The sequence below is a fragment of the Elephantulus edwardii genome, unplaced genomic scaffold, assembly GCF_000299155.1.
Source record: "Elephantulus edwardii isolate Elephantulus edwardi_28Jun2011 unplaced genomic scaffold, EleEdw1.0 scaffold00269, whole genome shotgun sequence".
In the NCBI taxonomy this organism is placed as follows: Eukaryota; Metazoa; Chordata; class Mammalia; order Macroscelidea; family Macroscelididae; genus Elephantulus; species Elephantulus edwardii.
Window position 1 is genome coordinate 1,730,110 of NW_006400019.1, and position 21,788 is coordinate 1,751,897.

A 21,788-nucleotide genomic window follows, 5' to 3' on the forward strand; every position below is an offset into this window, starting at 1 on the left:
TCAATGAAGGGATCATTAATGGCGACAATATCCACTTTGTTAGAGTGAAAAGCAGCCCTGGTGACCAGGCGCCCAATACGGCCAAATCCGTTTACTCCGACCTTCACCATCATGTCTCAGGGATGCGGCTGAGGCTGCACAAGAAGAGAGGGCAATCTGGATCGACGAGGAGCAGAGAGCCGAATTGTTTGCTTTTTAGAAGGTCCTGTTCATTGTTTGATCTTTTATCTTCTCCTGGTTGTAGGGTTTTTGTTATGTTTGAAAGTCTGTTTATGCCTTAGAACAGGGCTTCTAGATTTGCTCCCAGTTTTTCTCTGATGAATGTTACAGTGGTTTGTTTTACTCCTAGGTCCCTGATCCACTTTGAGTTTGTTATTGTATATAATGTGAGGTGCAGATAGTTGTCCAGTTTTGCCAGCACCTTTTGGTGGTCAGGAGTTGTGCTGCTGACACAAAGAAACATAGTCGAACTCCACCAGCTGTTCTGTGGGGAAAAGATGGGCAGTCTCCTCTTGTGTGATTTACTGCTTCTGAGAACCCATTGGAGGGTCAGCTACGAGTTGTTTCCAACTCAACAGTACACACAACATTTGTTAAAGAAACTGTCAATCCTCCACCTAACTGATTCAATCTCCTTGTCATAGATCAGTTGACCACAGGCAGATGGGTGGATCTCTGGGTTCTGTCTAGATTCTAGTCCATTGACCTAGGCACCTGTCACTGTACCAGGGCCATACGGTCTTGATTACTATGGCTGTGTAGTAGGATTCATAAGGGGCACGCAAGGAAGTTATCCATCACATCAACTAAATAAAGGATAAGAACCATATGATCCTCTCAATTGATGCAGAAAAGGCTTTAGACAAAATCCAAGACACTTTTTGATAAGCACACTCAACAAAATATGCATAGAGGGAAATTTCCTCGACACAAATTAAGAGCATACACTCTAAGCGAACAATCAACACCACCCAGAATGGAAAAAAATTAAAGGCATTCCTCCAGAGAACAGGGACTAGGCAAGGCTGTCCACTATCACCCTCCTATTCAGTATGGTATTGGAAGTCCCAGCAAGAGCAATAAGACAAGAGGAAGAAAAAATAAGAGCATCCAAACAGACAAAGAGGAGGTGAAACTATGTCTATATGCACATGACAAGATAGTATCTTGGAAACCCTAAGAATATGCAAGTCAACTGCGGGATATAGTTGACCAATTCAGCAAAGTAGCAGGATACAAGATCAATATACAAAATCAGTAGGTTTTTCTCTACAGGAGCAAATAGGACACAAAATAGGAAATAAGAATAACAATATCAATTACAATAGCTAACCACTCAGGAACAAATGTAACAGGAGACACAAAAAAAAGTTATACAAAGAAAATTACAAAGCACCACTACAAGAAGCAAAAAGAGACCTAGAGAAGTGGAAGAATACACTATGTCTGTGGATAGGAAGACTCAGTATCACGAAAATGATAATTCAACCAAAAATAATCTACAAGTTCAAAGCAATCCCAATACAGATACTGATGCTTCAAAGATACTTCAAAGAGATGGGAAAGGCAATTCCAGTATTGTTAGGAATGGAAAGAGACCCTGAGTAAGCAAAGCCCTGCAAAAAAAAGAAAAACAAGGTCAGAGGCTCCACACTCCATGATCTCACCTGACTCCGAGTAGCCAGTGGCCGTGATGATGGGGACAGCAACCATGAGCAGGCCTGAGGCGCTCCACACGTATTTCATCAGGAACTGCTCCAGCATGACGTACCACAGACGTTCCAGCAGGATGAGGTTGATCTGTGAGGCCAGATCCTGGTAGGAGAGTCGCAGCAGGGCCAGCTCTACCTGTGTGGCCACCAGAAACAGAACTGAGAATGCTGGGCCGTGAGAGCTTAGGGGCCCCACTCACATGGGCCACATCATTTGACGGTCTCAGCAAAATTAAAGGCTTATGGCTGGGCCATGTCTCCAAAGGACAGGTTTGAATTGTAGGGAAAGCGCCTGCTGGGCCCAGTGGTGGTGATGAAGGAGTTCACCCGGAGCACATCCTTGGGCTTACTCATGGCTAAAGAAGCAAACTCCAACTGGGCTCAAATTTGTAAAATGTGGGTGTACCCAAACAATAACCAGAATGAGAAAAATGTTGAGCCTGCAACCCTAGAAAAATGTAATCTCCCTCCTCCAAAACCAGGGCGGCGAGTGAGCTGCATAATGGCCGAATCACTAGACTAACGTAGGACTCCCATGGTGGCAGTGCTGCTTTGAACATGGGTCCCTACAGTCCGTCCAGTCCAAGCATCAGACTCTGGAAAGCCTTCATATGCCTCTTGTGAGTTTCCCATTCCCAGGCTTCAACTTGGCATTTTCCTCATTCATTTATGGTTCAGTCTCACCTCAAGTGGAAAAATGTTGGTCTGATCTAATTCCACTTTGTTGGTTATGACAGAGTTGGGTCAAAGCTCTGGCCCCAAACAGTCTCTGTGGAAGCCATTCTGTAAGACACTGGTTTTGTGGGGAGTTCCCTCTACACACCCTCCTCAGTGGGTTGCTCAAGGCCAGAGAGGCAAAGCTCTGGCCTGACATCACACAGCCTGGAGCTAGCAAGCAGTACGGGAATTTGAATCCTGTTGATAGAATTTGACCCACACTGCCAGAGTCGCCTCTGCAAACCCACTGGAGGGTCAACTACGGGTCAGTTCTGCCTCAACAGCAATGAGCCAGAGCCCCTAGGAGAACAAGATTTCTTCTTTTAAAAAAATGATACCTTGACTAAAGGAAGATGGAACTTGTTCTCAAGCACAGAGAAAGTCAGGGAGACAGAGAAACAGAGAGTGTGGCCATGAAAGGAGAAGGGCCTCTCCATTGGAGGCCCACCTAGAAGTCTGAACCAATCCCCTCCGGCAAGCTGACCCCCTGGGGGACCTCCCATGTTCTGAAGCTGGCCAAGAGAAGTACTCCAGATGGCTGCTCAAGTCTGCCCTGCTCATCCCGGCCAGGGCCTGGGGAGAGTCTCCTAGCCCTGAAACAAAGCAGCATCCTCAGAGCACCCTGGCAATGGGAGCTCATGCTTCCAGCTGGCAAAACTGCCAGCCACGGCCGACTATGTAGCCTCAAGGGAATGTGCCAAGCACCTCACCCAAGGCCACAGCTCCGGCGGCCTGCCAAGAGGCTGCCAGCCCACATGTGAGAGAAGTGGAGTGAGGGAGAGGGGGTCAGAGCCCCAGGCTGGGCTCTGGCTCCCTATCAGTTTCTGGCAGTTCCCTCTCTGTTGGAAGCTGGGGACAATCCACAAAGGCACGGTGACAAGGTCGGGCCCTGGGAGTCCAGGCCGGCCTCTAGGGGCCACCACACCCCTCCCCCGGAACCGAAAGCACAGTGGCCAGCGCAAGCCAGGCACGAGGAAGGGGAGGGGCGCACCGCGATAAGCGAGCTGGCCCGGAGTAACCCCTCCAGTGGCCCCGGGGCCCGCCCCCGGCTGCGCCCCGGCGGCCGGGCTGCCAGGAAATGCGTCCAGCCGCGCGGCGGCCGGCCCGTGGGGCGCGGGGCGCAGCTCGTTAAGCCGCGCGGGGGCTGAGTCATGCTGGCCGCCTAGCAGCTCGCGGTGGCCTTCAAAGGGCCCAGATGGAGGCCCGAACCGCTAGGAGGCGGCGGGCGGAGGCGCCGGGCAGGAAACAGAAGTGGCCGGGCGCCTTCCTGCCCTCCCGGCCGTGCCTGGCAGCCGCACCTCGTGGCCCCCGTAGAAGGCGATCTCCTCCGAGTTGGCCACCACACGAGAATGCATGTAGCGCAGCTCCCCCTTCCGCCGCGCCTCCTCGGCCACCAGCTCCCCAAACTTGGGCGAGAAGGCCCGCAGCACGTTGGCCGTGAGGAAGACCACGAGGCCGGCGATGGCCGAGGGCCAGGCCGTGCCAGCCCCGCGGGAGCGGGCGGCCCGCAGCAGCGTGTAGGAGGTCACGGCCACGTCCAGCAGCGGCTTGGTCAGGTTAGAGTAGAGGTGGGCCACGGAGGCCGCGAAGGCCACCACGTCCTCGGTCAGCGACTGGTCAGGGTTGCGGAGGCGCCCGTCCATGTTGCTGACACGGTAGTAGGTCTGGTGGGAGAAGTAGAGGCTGTAGGCGTGGGCCACCAGGCGGCTGCGGAAGGCCAGGGCCAGCTGGCCCTCCAGGTAGCGGATGGCACTGTTGACGAAGGTGGCAGGCAGGGCGATGAGCAGCCACTGCACGAGTTGCCAGCCAAAGGCGCGGGGGTCCTTGCGCACGATGCAGCGGGCCAGGCGGCCGTCGAGGCGGGCCACGTACACAGACAGGAAGGTCCGGCTTACCAGGGCGGCCGAGTGCAGCGCCAGCAGCCCGGCCTCGCGGCACAGGAGCCGGGGAAAGAGTAGGCGCAGCAGCCACGCGAGGCGCCGCAGGAACACGCGGTTCACGCCGGCCGTGGCCCCGGCAGCTGACCCCGAGGGCTCCTGCGAGGCGTCCTGTTCCTGCGAGGGCTCCTGCTCCTGCGAGGCCTCGAGCGGCCCGGGAGGGCCCCTGGCCGCCAGTAGGCACCTCCGCACCAGCGGGTACAGTCTGTGGGCTCCATAGGCGGCAAGGGCCAGGCCCAGGGTGGCGCGCTTCAGTGTGGTCACCCTGGAAGGCCGGGCTGTGGAAAGCACCGGCATGTCACCTGGTGGAGACCTAGGCAGGCAGCAGGCGAGGCAGGTGGCTGGAAGGCTTGTGGCGCTGCCCCTGGCCTCGTTGTCTGGGCAGCTGCAGGCCTTGCAGTGGTCACTGACACTGTTGCTTTAGGCAACGAGAGGCGCTGCTGGGGCCTCTGGTGCGGTGGGCTCAGAGCCCTCCAGGGTCTGGTAGTCTTCGGGCAGCTGAGGAGGGGACCTGAGCTGTCAGCTGGTGTCAGTCCCCTGACCCCTGGGTCAGAGCTGTAAAACGACGCGGGCAGGGAGGGCGGCTCTTCCTCTCCACCTCTCCTACCCTAGCGGAGCCCCCGCCAGGGGTGCCAGGCGCGTCCGTCCGCTCCTCAGCCTGGCCGAAGCGACTGTGACTCTGCCACCGGCCCATAATCTCCACCCACCCACCCCTCCCCAGGGGCGAGTCGGGGGAAGGGGAGGAGGGCGAAGGCGGAGCGAGAGGCGGAGCCTGGAGCCCCACCCCGCTCTCTCCACGGAGGCCCCGCCTCCTCCAACCACAGAGAGCTGGACGACCACGCTGACTAGAGGAGCTCCGAGGCGCTGCCATTCCCACCAAGGTCCCGCCCCCGTGTACCCTGAGGGGCCTCGTGACTCGGGGCCGCCCAGCGCCAGCTTCCACCGGGCCTGCGCGCTTTGTCCTCGGCAGGAAGAGGCCTGGCGGCGGTTGGTGGGCGGGCGGGGGCGGGGAGGGGCGTGGCTGCCGGCCGCTTCTTCCGGCTTCCGGCCCCGGGGGGAAAGGGCGGGGCCACTGCTGTGGTGGGAGAGTTTGGCGGCGGGTGTGCGTGCGCGGAGAGACGGTGGGAAAATCGGTGAGCTGCGCCCCCTTTTAGGCCCCTGGCTTGGGCAGGGAGCGGGGTCTCCCAGGTCTGAGGGGTGCGCCCAGGAGCAGAGCCTAGGGTCGGGCTGAGGGGAGCTGAGTGGGCGGGCGACGAGCCCTTCAGAGGAGTCTGAGCTCGCGGAGGGGCCGCGAGCGGGCAGAACCCCAAACCTTGCCGGACGCCTCCACGGCACCGAGACTCCCAGGTCGCGGTGGGGAAGACCTAAACTACCGATCCGGTTGCTAGCGAGCGGACCTCGGTCTTCCAGGAAGATTGCTGCTTCTCGAACTTTCTCTGGTCTGGACGCTGGGGTGCTCAGTGGAGAGCCGCCTTCTCCTCCCATGGCCCCGGCTCCTGCCCTCTAGGGGTCGCTCTTGTGGCCGAGTCACCCCGAGTCTTGCAGGCCTTTCAGAAGCCGTGGCGGCTAGAGGGCCCGGGCGCTGCCTCACCGGGCTCTTGGTTGAGGGGCAGGGGTGCGCCTGGGCGGATGCTGCCCCCAGAGCTGCAGAGCGCTGGTGGCGCGCGGCCCCTGCCTTATCTCCTTACTGAGAACGCTTTGGTAGTGCCACATGCTTAAGGGCTCCCCCAGAGAAAGGAAGCCCCTTGGCAGCAGTCGCTAAGAACGGGGGTGGGGGGCAGGATGGACGGTGGCTCCCGGACCCTCACGCTTCTCCGGCCCCTCTGTCCTGCCAGGAAACGAGCTCGCTTCCCTGGAAACCATCCAGCGGCAGAGGATGAGTCTGCAGTGGACCGCAGTGGCCACCTTCCTCTATGCGGAGGTCTTCGTTGTGTTGCTTCTCTGCATTCCCTTCATTTCTCCGAAAAGGTACGACCCGTGGCGCAAGCTCGCTGGAGGGAGACCAGGCCTGACGGCTGTGTGCACAGAATTGGGGGGCCGGGCAGAAACAGGTAGAATTCGCCTGGGGAGGGGTGGTGGAGGTTGTGCTTATTATTGTCCCACCGTCCCAAGTTGCCGTTGAGCTTTAGCCCATCTGGCTGGATTTCTCCCTGTGCCCCTCTTCGTCTTCAGGATGCCTCAGAGAGAAGACCACCTATCTGTGTAGACTTCTACCCTCCTCCCTCCCGTTGGGTCACGAGGGCATGAAGGATGACATTGCAGGATCGTGAAGGCTTGCTGCTGTATGGGTGACTTTTGCCCTCCTAACTAGTATCACTACCATTGCCTCATGAGCATTTCTCAGCCTGTGAGGGGTGAAGCCATGTTTCTTTTTTAATGGGCTTTGGAATGACTTTTTAATTACGTGTACTATAAGAGCATGTCTTCCTTCACTCAAATTTAGATGCTATAAGTAAGGCTAAGCAGCTTCAACTTTTAAAAGCCATTGCACTAGTGTAAAGCACAAACTCCTGATGTGATATGAAGTATACAGCCCCACCAAAGGAAAAAGCCTGCCAAAAATCACACCCACGGCTGCTCGTCCCTCAGAACTTAGATCAAATACAGTAGACAGAGGGCTCCCTCAGAGCTACAATCGAAAAAAGTTGATAAAATAGCCAACGTGGTTCCTTCCAGAAATGTTCTGCAAGAGGAACTCAGGGAGGGGGAGCTCAGTAGAGGTTGAGGGCTGTAAGCTACATACCATCTGCATTTGCGTTGAACTTTTTAAAAATACCAACTCCTTAAAAAACTGCTGTAATTAGAAGCTCGATCTGTGACTCTGATATTGAGAGATTATTGTTAATTTTCTTTATAACTGGTCATGGTGGTGTGATCATGTTAACTATTTTTAGTTAAATATTTAAGGATGAGAATTATGGGTCATCTGGGAGTTGTTTATAGTAATACTAGCGTAGTGGGAGTACAGATGAAACAGGATTGGCCTTATGGAAAAATAGCTTAAAGAAGTGTGCATGTGGCAGAAATTTTATTACCACAAAAGGAAATGCATGAAAAGTGAGCTTCCTTTCAGACAGTATCATTCCTAAAGGTGATTTTAAATGATGCCTTCATATGGACAAGCAATTTTGTCTTGTTAACCCTCTTGGCCAGGTGTCATAAGATGGAGGATTAGCAGCAGCTGAGGCTGACTGGTCCCCAGCTTTTAGAGAATAATACTCAACTGAATTTCTGCCCTGCCCAGGGCCTGGCTCCCAATGTGTGCGCTGGCTCTGCAACCCTATTTCACTTTGTCTCCTTTACAGGTGGCAGAAAATTTTCAAGTCCCGCTTGGTGGAGTTGGTAGTAACATATGGCAACACCTTCTTTGTGGTTCTTATTGTCATCCTGGTGCTGCTGGTTGTTGGTGAGTAAGCTGGGACCAAGGGCAGCAGCCACCTGCCCTCGACTCTTTGCTCTCCACTGTGAAGTTGAAATTCACTTCAAAGCCCTGTGCCCCTCAGCTTCCCTGGGACAGTCTGATTGTGTGCCCCAGTCTTGTCTTCTGGGAAGAAGGTGCTGCTGGTGGTCAGCAAGGCCTTCTCCCTGAGTGACACCTCTACCAGTGGCTTGGCTTGGGCCAAGCAGCCTTTTCGTGCCCTAGAATGACAGTGCAGAATCCAAGAGAACCTAGCTGCCTCATGCCTTTGTTCCCATTAGCGCTGCTCACCAGTTCCTTAGAGAGCATTACTGTCCTGTCTCTCCATGCCTGGTTTGGGCTCTGCATCCATGAGACACCAAGCTTAGTTGAGAAAGGTAGCACTTCCTGCCAGATGCCTGCAGTAGGAGGAGGATATGGGGACAAATCCTTAACTTCTTGGGCTCTTGCTTAGACTTTGGGTCGCTTGGGATCTTTCCAGCTTTGCAGTTCTGTGACCCTCTGCCTTGAGCCCCACTAGGAAATGCTCAGGAATGGGTACAGGAGCTGGACATGGCTGGTAAAGATGAGGGAGGTTTGGAGGCAAGGAATTCAGAAAGTCTATCTGGTGTTAAGTCCTGGTTATTTGGCCTGGTACAGGATCATTAAGGGTCCCTGCTCAGACCCCCCCCCCCCAGCAGGATTGTGGCTCTGCTGTGGAAAATGGACCCTTAGCGCAGCTTTCTTAGGGACTTAGTACCCTTCTCTCCCCCACCTGACTCCTCAGCAGATCCGGCAGCGAAGAAGAGAGCCTTGCTTCAGGGGAATATGTAGAGCCCCACCCTCTGGAAGTGGCATTTGGCAATTGTCTTTCCCCTGTAGGATCTGTTCAGGCAGGTCTGCCTGGGTACTGGCCAGGTGTGGCCTACCAGTTCTCAGCCAGAAGGATAGGCACCAGCTGCCTGGATACCACTGTTCTGGAAATCCTCAGAGAGGCTCCGAGTATGTGACTGCTCTTTCAAAAGATGGTTCTGTTTCTGACCAGCCTCCGAGTCAAGAGAAGGTGGAATACGGTGTGTCATGAATAGCTAGGCCACAGAGCTCTGCAACTGGGGAAGGGAGGGGCAGTGATAGGTGGGCTTCTAGAGAGACCGACCCAATGTAGAATACTGGGAGCCAGGGATTCCTGCATCCTGCACGGCAGGTCCCCCCACCTCAATGCTTTACTGGAAATAATGCAAATAGTCACAGTTTTCTTGGTTTCCAATATTTGATTTGTAAGAAAAAGCAGTGGCTGTGGCATGCAATAAAATGAGATATGTCTTAGAAAAATGCAATCTGTGGGGGAGAAGGGGCAGGGAGGAAAATGTGTAACAGAGAACAATTGAAAACCCAAGTTCTTTATAAACTTTCGTTAACATCTCAAAAAAAAGTTTTTAAAAATGAGATAATGTTTCAAACTTACTGAAGGCTGCGGGACTATACAGATACCTCTGTTACAGCAAGTACTACTGCAGATAACAGCAGTGCCAGCTAGAACTGACTGAGTTGAGCCATTGTCCAGGAGCTCCTGGATTTGAACTGGCCCTGAGGATAGTGATGAGATGTCCAGAATCCATGGACCTCAGACAAAGCACTGAGATAGCAAGACCTTTCGGGTTGTGTGTCTTGAGTCCCCATTGCTGCTTGTCCCTTGGTCCACTGGTGCTGTCAGCATTGGTGGTTCTTCAAACCCAATGTCATTGAGTCTATTCTGACTGATGACCACCCTGTAGAACAAAACAGAACTATCCCACAGGGTTTCCAATGCTGGAATCTTTAAGAAAGCAGACTTCCTCATCTTTCCCCACACAGTGGCTGGTGGGCGCTAACCTTTGACCTTTTGACTAGCTGAGTGCTTCTAACCATGTGCCACCTGGGATCAAGGTGACCCTTCATGCTCACTCGCTACTGTCAAGTAGCTTCCAACTCTTAGTGCCTCTCAAGTTTTCCTGAGGCCATAACTCTTACAGGAGAAGACTGCTGGTGGATTTTAATTTCCAGAGATGTACCTTTTCAGAACCTGGAGCTTTTACGTGGTCCTCCCAGAGGTGGAATTCCTAAATGCAGGTGACAGGTGGGAAAAAAAAAGACTTTTTAAAATCTTTTTTTTTTTCTGATGAGAAAAAGAACACGTTTTGACTTTTAGAAATTTTGTTTCTCCCATGAATCTCACTCACACCTGTGGTGCCCCGGGAGCCAGAACGAAGTAGATTCTGTGTTAGGTGGTTAGGTGCTGTCGAGCTGGTCTTGTATTGCCCACTTTTTACACATGTATGAGACAGTTGAAGATTATGGCTTGGGTCAGATGCACCTTCAAATCCAAGCCCATTGCTGATTTGCTGCTCTCCTCCACATTTCTTCATAGGAAATCTGTCCTCATTCTCCCTTGGAGTAGCTGGTAGATTCAAACTGCAGGGCTTCTGTTTGTTAGTAGCAAGATCCCAGTCACTATTCACAAAAGTAGGAACATTGTTTCTCTTCTGCCCTGAATGCCCATAGGGTTTTTAGTGACTGGATTTTTTTTTTAAAAAAATAGCCTTCCAGGCCTGTTTTCTGAAGCGCTGTGGGTGCTCTGTGGGTGCTCTGAGATCCGACCTTAGGTTAGTGCCAGATTCTAAATTGTTTGCACCACTGAGGGATTTCCAGACACCACAGCCATTGAGTTGATTCCAACTACAGAGGGCAGAGTCAAGCTGTCTCATGGGATCTCCAGGCTGTGGTCTTAGCAGAACAGACTGTTCCCACTTCAAGGGGCTGGCAGATTGAAACTGCCAGTGTTTCAGTTAGCAGCAGAGCACTTGAATTACTGCTCCAACAGTCCTCTTGCCAGGGACCCCAACTCTCCGATGGCCCCACATCTGTCGTACGGGCAGCTATTACCAACACCTTGTGATACATTTCCACTGGCATCTGTGCTGCCTTCTTGATCAGTCAGTGCCTCTTATGGCCAAGTCACTCTGCATGCTACTTTGCAAATACACAAAGTACACGTGTGGTGTGGTGGTGTTGCATACAGTGGAGTGAGTGGGTTTTTAGAGGTGGTCAATCATATGGGTGTGAATGCCCATCCTCCCCCAGGGTATGTTGTGGAGGCTGAGGCGGCTGTTTGCTGTCGAGCTGGAACCCACCCGTAGCTGACCTTCCAGTGAGTTGTTAACTTTTTGACGCCAATGATCCTTTTTGAAGGTCTGGTCGTATTCTCTCATGTGGAGGGTGCTATCATCAACCCCCTGATTATAGACACACTTTTTTTTCTTTTTTTTATATTTTATTATTTTTTTGCATGTACCGTCAAATTGGATCTGACAGGTACAGGAGGAGATTGTCCCTCCTTCTCCAGCAGAGCATCTGGTGGATTCGAACCACATACCTCTGGGGATTATAGACACTCTTAACAGCTGTGGACATGTCAGTCTATCACTGCTTCTATCAGATCTTTTCCTAGAGGTTGACAACTCAATCAAAGGGCACAGCTTTACATTTTGTAGTACATATTGCTAACTTACCTTCCAGAAATGTCCCAGGATTTCTGCACACTCAGGGTTTGTGAGCGCTCGCTTCATGATGCAGTTACTTTTAAGTCTTCAGTAGAGAGAAGCTCACATAAAAACCAGCACCCATATAGCCCGAGCTTGTCCTTTTCACATGGAGGCCCGTGGTTGAAGGCCACTGTTATAAAAAGGAAAGGTTTACTTACAGATAAAATTAGTTGTGGCAGTCATCAGGGATGGAAAGGGAGGGGAAAGGAAGTACAATTTAATAAATTGGTAAGTTGAGTGAAGAGAAAGAAAATACGCAATGAGAGTTGATTAGACATTGTAATTAATGAATAGATCAGTGATAATGTAATAAAGCAAAATTGTCTATGACTGTATTTAAAAAACCCAATATGATTTGTAAGCCTTCACTCAAATGAAAATTTCTTTCCCTTAAAAAAAAGACCCGTCTCAGGGAGCTCTGGTGGCCTAGTGGCAAGACGCTGCACTGCAATCCCAGAGGTACGCGGTTCAAATCCACCAGATGCTCTGCTGGAGAAGGAGGAGGCAATCTCCTCCTGTACCAGTCAGATCTGATTTGATGGTACACGTAAAAATAATACAATTTAAAAAAAAAAAGATTCATCTCTACCAAGATCTTTATCTTCAGAAAATGTCTTTTAGGGTTATGTAAAGAAAAGAACAATATTTATGGTATGGTTTTGTTTCTGTGTTAAAGAAAAACTTACAAATAAGTGTATAAACTGAGCAGTGTATGGCTAACAGTGACTCTTGGGAGGAGGGCTTATGTGTTTCATTCAGCAGTAATGTGAGTGTGTGAACAGTAACCAGAACTGGGGATTCAGTAGGAAAGATCTCTTTGTCCTGTGGCTCAGGAGAGGGGGACAATACTTGTGTAATTTGGATCATTTCAGATAGAGCCTGTGTTGTAAAGAAAACAGAACCAAGTGACAGGATTGTGAGCGGCTCTGGAGGGTTGTTTTACGGAGTCCTTTTGCTTTCTGTTCTTTTGGTGTGCTAGATCTCATGAGCATGAATTGCTTTTGTAATCACACCCAAAAACTTGCACAAAAGCGTTGGAGAAGAATATTGCACATACCCTGGACTGCCAGAACAGACACATGTGTCTTAGAGGAAATGCAACCTGCGTGTTCCTTCAAGGCCAGGATGGTGAAACTTGATCTCGTCTACTTGGGCATGTTGTCCAGATGATCAGTCCTTGGAAAGAGACATGATGCAGGGAAAGGCGGGGGGAGAGAGAGCGCGTCTGTGAAGGAGAGGAAGCCCCTCAACCAGATGGACTGACCCGGTGACCATCACAGTGGGCTTGGGCATGATGGAGATGGTGAGAACGGCACAGAGGAGGGTAAGGTGCCCATCTATTGTTCGTAGGCTTGCTATGACTCGTAGTTGAATTGATGGCACCTAACAACCATTCTACAGCTTAGAAATAAACCCACTTGCACCTTTTTCAGGTATTACCTGCTCCTGATGCTCCCTTCACCACCATTGCCATTGACAGGACTATCCAGGTTTTTCTGTGTATGACCAAACCTGACCTGATGGCAGCACAAGAAGACTGGGGACATATGGGGGAAGGGAACTGCCTCTGGTGCCAGTAGGGCCTCAGACTTTTACTATCTTGAAGCATCTGGCAGGCTTGCCTGAGGGGAGAAAAGAGGGATTGGGAGACTCCTGATGTGCAAATGACTAGAGATCAAAGGGCAGTGAGCCCTCCAGCTCACACTGCCTCCCTGTCCCCTGTGGCCCAGGCTTACCCATGTGGGAGTGGAAAGCCCATCTGTCTTCTCCTCTGCTCCCCACAGATGCCGTCCGAGAGATCTGGAAATATGATGATGTGACAGAAAAGGTGAACCTCCAGAACAACCCTGGGGCCATGGAACACTTCCACATGAAGCTTTTCCGCGCCCAGAGGAACCTCTACATTGCTGGCTTTTCCTTGCTCCTGTCCTTGTGAGTGTACTGTGGGGCTAAGCAGGAAGGGGGACACAACTCAGCCTTCTCCTGGGGCTTCACTGTCTCTCTGCTCTGTGTTCTTGAGACAGAGGCCCATTAGAGCAGTTGTGTAAAGTGGGCAAGGGTCAACTAGAAGTTCAAAAGACTTGGGCTCTGACTTTGCTGTAGCTCATACGAAGCAGTGTACGCAGGTTAAGGTAAATGTCAAGAACTTGGGACTTTTCTCTGGAAGAGACCCTTTGTAGTTCAGGTTTAAAGGGGTCAAGTGAACACAGGTAGTCCCTTAGGATGGATGGAGTTCCATTCTGACAACTCTGTTGTCAGTTGGTTTTGATACAAATTAAACTCCTCGTTTAAAAAAAAATTTCATTATTGCTTTTTGTTATCAGTATCTGTGTAAGTCATATTTTTGAACATCTCCAAGTAAACATCTACGAATAATAACATCAGCAAGTTACATGCTAGATATTACTGATAAAAAGTACCTCCCCCCAAAAAATTATTATTGTAAGTGCATGTTGTCAAACCTAATGCATTATAGATCAGGGACAACCTATAGTGAAGTGCCTTTTTGTGTCTGGGGCCTTGATTCGAGTATAGTGGGCAGAAATGATGCAGAGAGGCTCTGTTCCAGAGAATCTCCACATGGGCAACTGTAGGCAGGTATATACTGTAACCCATAGTTGCCTGAAGACATTGGGTGTTTGATGGAACTGAGTGCCTGGCTCAGGGCCAAGGGGTTGAGTTGGCATGCTGAGGTTAATGTAAGGCATCTGTGGGAGCCTAGGGTTCTGTTCATTGTCTCTTCCTTCTTGGTGTTCTGACCTGCTGGTCTGGGCCCGAGTTGCCAACTGATTATGCAGTAGCTGTCCAGTAAGGCCAAGGGCTTACAAAGATCCTGAGAAAATATTTACCTTATTGTTACACAGTATGTGTAAGGGTGCTTTTTTGGTTCCCACAAAGAGTCATGCCAGGTGCATCAGTTCCTGTGCATGTGCACATGGGTGTTATTCATGTGGGGATATTATACTTGAAAGTACAGTACTCTAGGGTTTATTGTTAAAGTAAGGAGGACTTGAAGCACTTGTTGCAGAAGATCGAGGAAGGCAGCCTTCAGTATGGATTGGCATCTTAATGTCAAGAAAACGTTCTTAGCAATCCCAGAGGCGCATGGTTCGAATCTACCAGATGCTCTGCCGGGAAAGGAGGGACAATCTTCTCCTGTACCAGTCAGATCTGATTTGACGGTACACAGACACACAAAACAATAATAAAATAAAAAAAAAAGAAAACGTTCTTGGAGCTCTGGTGGCCTAGTGGCAAGAAGCTGCGCTACAATCATGAAGGCAGGCAGTTCTCGTCCATCAGATGCTCCACTGGAGGAGGAGGGGCAATCTAACTCCTTCTGTGCCAGTCTAATCTGACTCGATGGCACACAACAACAACAAAAGAAAATCAAATCTAAAAACTTTAAAAAAAAAAAAGAAAACATTCTTACCACTGGACTGATAGGCAACGTCATGATGGATGAAAAGGAGATTGAAACTGTCAATAGCTTCGTCTTGCTTGGATCCACAATTAACACCCTTGGTACAAGCAGTCAGGAAATAAGGAGACACATTGCACTGGGAAAATCTGCAATTAGGGACCTCTCCAAATTATTGAGTAGTGATGTCAGTTTGAGGACTAAGGTGCATCTGATTCAGGCTATGGTCTTTCCAATTACTAGCTATGCATCTGAGAGCTGAACATGAATAAGGATGACAGGAAAAGAATTGACACCTTTGAGCTGTGGTGTTGGAGAAGAACACTGAGCATCCCATGGACGGCCAGGATAACCAACAGATATGTCTTGGAGAGGGTGCAGCCAGAGAGCTCTTTGGAGGCAAGAATAATAAGGCTTCACCTCATACTTTTTTTGAGTATGTTGCTAGAGGGACATGATGCTAGGAAGGGTGGAGGGTCAGCGAAGGAGAGGAAGACCCTCAACAGGTGGATTGACACGGTGACTGCTGCAATGGCCTCTTGTGTGTCAGGACGTGCAAGAATGGCACAGGATAGAACAAGGTTCATCTCTTTTGTTCATAGGGTCGCTGTGAGTTGTGCTCAGTGGCACCCAGCAACAAAAGGGTTTATTACCAAAGAGATGATTGTCACATTTGGTTCACCGCTAACAGTAATTCTCACTTCATTTTGTGTCCAAACACTCTCTCTGTTGACCCCAGTCCTCCCTGCCATCCAGTCCGTGCTGACTTGTAACCCTCCGTTGGGTTTCACAATGGGAGGAGACTGCCCAGCTTTCTCCCTTCAAACCCCTGGTGGATTGGAGCCACCGGAAATGCACAGCCTTTGGGTTAGTGGTCCATCTTGCTGCAGCTTGTCTGCACCTGTGTGGCCGCACATTCTGAGCACTGGTGTGAGCCTCAGGAAGCATGCATAATGGCTTGGGTAAGCTGGACTGTGGGTGCTGGAGGCAGTGCTGATAAAGGCAAGTGCCCTTTCAAGTGTTCAGGCCAAGACAGAAGTCGTTAACCAGCATATCATCTTGAAGCTTTTGGGAGTCAGGAAATGGAAAGGTTTGGTGCACTAAGATATATTTTTAGGGTTTCAGGAAGCTCTGAAAAGAGCAAAAGGGAAGTGAGTCAAGAGGCTCTGAAGTAAGCTTCTATTTCAGCTGAAAAATAGGTGTGAAGGAAAGCAAGACGAGTGTGGCAGTGCGGGAGCTAGTGCTTTACGGCTGGTGTCAGGAAAGCCCATGATAAGCTATGTGTTAGGAAGTTCATGAAAACAGCACAACAACTAGGACCTTTCGTATATGTCTTTGCCACAGAAAAAAATCGAGGTGAAGGGTCCAGGGCCAGGATGGGTCACAGATAACGGGAGGAGAGAATTAGTCTGATGAACAAAAGCAGACCAGAGTGCTCAGCTTCGTCAGGCGAGTCACTGCAAGCTTGGACTTGAAATCATTTGCAGTTGCAATTTCTGACTCTTAAGGAATTGCAAAGAGTAGGAGAGATGCTGGGAGACTGGATAGTCCAGAAACCTGATTTCCAAAAGGGAAGAAGGGAGATGAGGAAACATTAAACTGGCAGAGTGTGATCTTGACCTCAAGCCATGTTCTAGAATAGCTTGTACAGGAGAGACATCATCTACAAACATTATGGATTCTTGGAGAACAAATTGTCTCCATTTTCTTTCTTGGCAGGATGATTAGTTCAGTAGCTGAAAGGCATGTATATGGATTTGCAGCAAAAATGCCACTATTCTTACGGTTAGGATGTTGCCTGGTGCTAGTGAGCTAGATGTGGCCTTAAGTCACAGGAGTGGCTGCATTTAAGACACACACACCCCCCCCATGAGATGGATGGACGTGGTGACTGCAGTAATGGGCTTGAGTGTGTCAGAGATTGTGAGGCCTATTGTTCATAAGGTTGCTATGAGTTTCATTTGACAGCCCTTAACAAGAGCAAGGGACCAAGTCTTTAAAGAGGCCAAGGACAGGACACTCCATGTCCGCCATCAGCCACCTCAGTGCTTATCTGAATGAGGATGTGGGTCATGTGGACTTAATGCCTGGAGAACTGGAAGCAAGTGGGTAGCCACAGCAGTGCACATGACCAGGGAGACATGAACACACTTGGATGTATGCCTGGAGGTTGGGAAAAGTAATAGGTGGGGAAGACAGGGCAAAACACTCAGAAAGGTTTACAGTTGTAGCTTATTGAGGCTGAGAATGAGTGCTGGGATAGCCTGACACAGACTTCAGAGGATGGTAGGTCCCTGGGAAGCAGATGCCAGGCCTGCTGCCTTGTGCTCACTCAAATGCCACCTGCAGGGCTACATTCAAGGCCTGCGGTTTGAGATTTTCAGCCGTTTACACATGGCTTCCCTCTTCCCCACTGAATGGCTGGTAAGTCCTTCTCTCGACTCTGGTGTCATGACCTCCCTTCTAGCAGGACGCCTGCCAGTTGGTGCCACAGGTGTGCAATGGTTGCCTCCCTCTGTGCTCCCTCCAGGTGACCAGGCGTGCTCGGGAAGACAGGCTGCGCCAGCAGGATTCCTGCCATTTGTTTTTAAATGCCCATGCAGTGAAGGTTGCTATTTGGGGTCAATAGTTCTAGAGGCTTATTTTTTGGGGGGTGGAGGTTTTTTCCCCCCCTTCACAAATCCAGAGTCTCTTGTAACACTGTCTGCAGTCAGGGCACAGAGCAGCAGGCTTCCTTTTGGCCTAAATAGGTGATTTCAAATACAAATGTTTCTTCTCATTTATACCTGACATCTTTGTAAAAGTGACACAAGAGGGCATGGAGATCTAAGTTCCAATTGTTCTAGAATGCTAATCACCATCTCTTGCACCCTGTTCCCCATCCACTTGAGAAGCATAGCAGTCCTGAGTGCATTCATTGGAAATATGGAAAACAAGCTGTCAAGGACTGATAACCTCTCCTGGGTGGGTTGTTAAGACAGCTGCAAACGTCATTTCTCTATATTACCTATAGAAACGTTGTAAGGCACGTGCCTCGTGCTGTGGCTACAGGGCTTCCCATGTTCCTGTCAGCTGTCCTGCCCCCAGAAAAAAGCAAGGTGGGTCTTGAGTGATACAGTCTAGAAAAGAAAATTATGGTCCCAAGGATCCATGCAGATTCAGATTGTCCACAGACCATCTGTTTGCTGTGATTTTGCACTTTTCTGTGATCTGTGCAGTAAGCAATTCTAGGACCTTGACCGAAATGTGTCCTCCAAACTGTAACTCTAGCTGTGGCCCTTAAAGAGTCTCTTAGCCATCAAAAGCTCTGCTCCAAACTCTGCCCAGACATGTAGAATCCATGTGTGACTGAAGGAAACAGTTTAAAAATGAAGCTTGTCTCCTAATTACAAAAGTAGCACCCATTCATTATAAAATAAAGCCCCCAAACTTTAAGTAACCATAGAACTATGTAGTGCAGAGAGTGGGCACTCCTACGCTCATTGTTGCCACCCCCTCTGGCTCCTGGGAACTGTGGTAGTCTAGTGACACCTCTAGACCCTGGTGATGGCGTCATTTGAGTTGTTTTCCCCTGGGGCTCTTCTTCCTGCTTGTCTAACATTCTCTTGTGTGTGTGTGTGTGGGGGGGGGTGTCATCACCTGAAACTAATTTCTTGTTAATGTAGCTGGGCTACTGCTTAATACTTTCTGATTTTTAAAAAGTCACAGATTTATGGCTTATAGTTTCTCCTACCGCATATTGGACATTCTTTTCATTGATTGAAAATGGATCGGTGGTTCTCCAGTCCACCCGCACCTCAGAACGCAGTGTCGTCTGTAGACCAACAGCAGCAGCAGCAGCTTCTTAGAATTGCAGCTGCTCACTCAGACCGCAGGACCTCCATGCCTGGAAGAGAGGACCAGCAGGTTCAGTGGTGTTTTACTGCCTGGGCTAGAGTTTGCCTCAGCCTGGGCACCTGGATGTGCTGGTGGTGACTGGGTACCTCTCTAGTTGGCGTGGGTTCTCTTGGTTTTTGAAGACTTTGTAAAAGGCTTTCTCATGTATTAGTATGTACTGTCTGTCTTGGTCTGTGGTGGGTTTCCATATTCTCCCTATCAAGCCATCTGGTAATGTTCAGTCATTGTAAGAGGGTGAAACTTGACATGAGTGATCCCATACAGCTTCAGTCGGACCTTCCATTATGCTCTGTCCATGTGCAATGGCCGCCGCTGCCACTTGGTACTGGAAAAAGCCCAGGAGGTGCAATAGTTAAGTGGTCAGCTGCTGATTAAAAAGTCAGAAACCCTAAGGGACAGTTCTCCTCTGTCCTGCTGGGGGACTGTGAGTCAGGAGCAACTCGATTAGTTCACCCTTCTCTTTACAGCAAGTTCAGAGACCTCCCCACATTCAGAGCTTGTAACTGGCAGAGTCTGGTCCCAGCACCTGTGTTCTTTCCCCCACAAAAGACATGTGTCTCTTAAAACCCCGTCAGACTCCTCCTGCTTGTCCTGTAGGAACTTGCCTTTTCTGTGCACTTTGTCAAGCTTCTCTTTCTGGGACAGCCCATTGCTGCCATTCTCAATGTGTTAAACCCAGTCCCTGCTGTTGGACATGATTAATGAACCTCAGCATATGTGGGTGTCTTTTTAGCCTCCTGGCCATTGTCTCCGTGCCGCTCACAGCTGTCTGTTGTGTTCTCTCTCGTGTTGATGCGTGTTTTCACTGGTGAGGACTGGTTCAATGAGATGATACCGCTTGAGTTTGGAGAAGGGCGGCGAGGGTAGCACATGTGGGTTGGGGTTGTGGGAGGCAGGGCAGTCTCCATGGTGCTGGGACACAGGCACATCTGTATATAACTTTGTCTTGGCAGTAGTGCAGGGTGGAGCATGACAAGAGAGCCTGGGGTTAGGAACTAAGGCATAGGTGGCTGTCAAGAGAGGCAGAAGCCTGATGGGCCAGTGTGAGAACCAGGGGTGGCACAGCTCATTGGACCTTCCAGTTAACAGGTAGCAGAAGGACGAGTGAAGACGTTCAGCTTTGGAGGCTGAGGTGCCTGTGACAGAGAGCAGAGTGCTAGTGGCTGCCCTTGCCTGCTGAGTGGGAATCCTTTCTTGACCCTCAGCTTGTGGCTAGAGAGTTGCTGCTGCACTGCTTGGTGTGGGGTCGAAGGAGAATAGGCAGCCTTGTCCACCCCCACCTGTCAGCCAGGGAGACCAGCTGTCAAATCCCCGTTCTTGACCCCATTCTTCCTGCATGGCCCCTTCTGCAGGCCCCAACCTGGGAGAGCCTTGAGCAGCCATAGCCTCTTCAGAGTTGCTCTGGAACACAAGCTTGTCCCTCCCTCTCAATGCTTCTGTGCTAGACCTTAGACTGGACCGGAAAGCCGTGTTTGGAGACCCAGAGCCGTTTCTTCACTCTCTGAGCGGTAGGGTAGGCCCCTGGGTCTCTTCTCCACTAGGCTGTGCTCATCTCTCTTGATGAGAGTTGTGTGGGAATGTTCACTACCTGGGCCCAGTCCTTGCCCTCACCCCAAAGACCCATCCCATTGGGGAGATGCCTGGAGAGAAACAGGCTAAACAGTGTGACCTCGAGCCTGCCTAGACCTTCCTTACAGAATGATGATTTAGCCCTGATCACACCCTCCAGTTCTGTAAGGAATCTGTTTGGGATTATTCAGACACAGAGGGGTGCAGGCTTAGAGTGAGTCTGTGAGACCGGCTTCTCCTTTTAGCCTTCAGGGCCACTCTCAGTTCATCTCTACCCTCTCCCTTCCCATGAGCCCTGGCCCTGGACAATTTGGAAGCAAATTCCAGATGGCCAATTGACAGATGAAATTCTATTCTGGGGTATCAGAAAAGATAGGGATGGTTTGGAAAACTCGGGCGTGACGCTATCTTGCCTACTAAAAGTTCACGATCATTCCTTTATATCATAAAATGTTTATGGAATATTCCCATTTCTCTGCCTGCCTTGCATTTTTCTGTAATTTTTTTTTTAAGCCAGCATCTAAATAAGGTAACCAAGGAGTCCTTAAAACATGATGCCTAATAAAACCTGTCAAATAGGGAAATGACAACCTCTTCAACAAAGCTGGATCCACATATCACACCATATACAAAAATCAGCTCAGGGTAGATCAGAGACCTGGGAGTAAAGCCCAAAGCCATAAAGTCTTAAGAGGCAAACTGGAATCAAGCTTAGGTGGTCTAGTCTATGATATAACGAGAATGCAAGATACAGCCTGAAATGAACAGTCTAGAGAGGATAAAATTGATGAATGGGGCCTGCTAAAGATTAAATCCCTGTGCGCATCAAAAACTTTTTTCCAACAGAGTGAAAAGAAAACCTACTGACAGGGAACAAACATTTGGCAATACCATTTCAGATAAGGGTCTCATCTCGGAAGTTTACAGAATCCTGTTGGGCCTCCACAAGAAAAAGCCTGATCCCCAATTACAAAATGGACAAAAGACATGGAAAGATTTTTCACAGAGGAAGATACTCGGATGGCCAACAGACACATGAAGAAATGCTCAAAAATCACTGGCAATAAGAGATGCAAATAAGTAATAAATGTTGGAGAGCTAGGGTCTCATAAGACTGATGGTGGGATATGGTACAACCACTCTGGAAGGCAGTTTGGCTTTTCCTCAGAAAGCTGAACATAGAAATTCCATATGATCCAGCTATTCCACTGCTTGGAATAAAACCCGAGAAAAATGAGAAGGGAGGCACAAACAGAGACTTGTACACCAGTGTTGATAGCAGTGTTGGTCACCATCACAAGAACATGGAAACAGCCCAGATGTCCAACCACAGTCAAATGGATTGAGAAATTATGGTACATTCACATGATGAAATACTATGCAGCACACAGGAGCAGTGATTTTGTAAATGACAAATTTGGGAGAATTAGACAGCACTATGCTAACTAAGCATGGTAATGAAAGAAGAAGTTCAGGCTGCTTTGAAGGACATGGCCAAAAATAAGGCTCCAGGAATAGATGGTATACCAATTGATATATTTCAGTTAACAGATGCTG

General features: G+C 49.8%; 2 protein-coding genes across 2 annotated transcripts in view; one reads left to right on the forward strand and one right to left on the reverse strand.

The window, feature by feature from the left end:
- Window positions 1-4,663, reverse strand: part of ABCD1 (ATP-binding cassette, sub-family D (ALD), member 1) — a 41,499-nt gene extending 36,836 nt beyond the window's left edge. Inside the window, exons 1-2 of the mRNA XM_006899985.1 lie at window positions 3,728-4,663; window positions 1,668-1,848 (exon numbers count right to left, since the gene is read on the reverse strand). Of these exons, the coding sequence (XP_006900047.1) occupies window positions 1,668-1,848; window positions 3,728-4,663 (1,117 nt within the window). The remainder of the gene's footprint in view (window positions 1-1,667; window positions 1,849-3,727) is intronic.
- Window positions 4,664-6,183: 1,520 nt separating this feature from the next.
- Window positions 6,184-21,788, forward strand: part of BCAP31 (B-cell receptor-associated protein 31) — a 29,717-nt gene continuing 14,112 nt past the window's right edge. Inside the window, exons 1-3 of the mRNA XM_006899937.1 lie at window positions 6,184-6,334; window positions 7,672-7,772; window positions 13,129-13,276. Coding sequence (XP_006899999.1) covers window positions 6,243-6,334; window positions 7,672-7,772; window positions 13,129-13,276 — 341 coding nt within the window. The 5' untranslated portion in view covers window positions 6,184-6,242. The remainder of the gene's footprint in view (window positions 6,335-7,671; window positions 7,773-13,128; window positions 13,277-21,788) is intronic.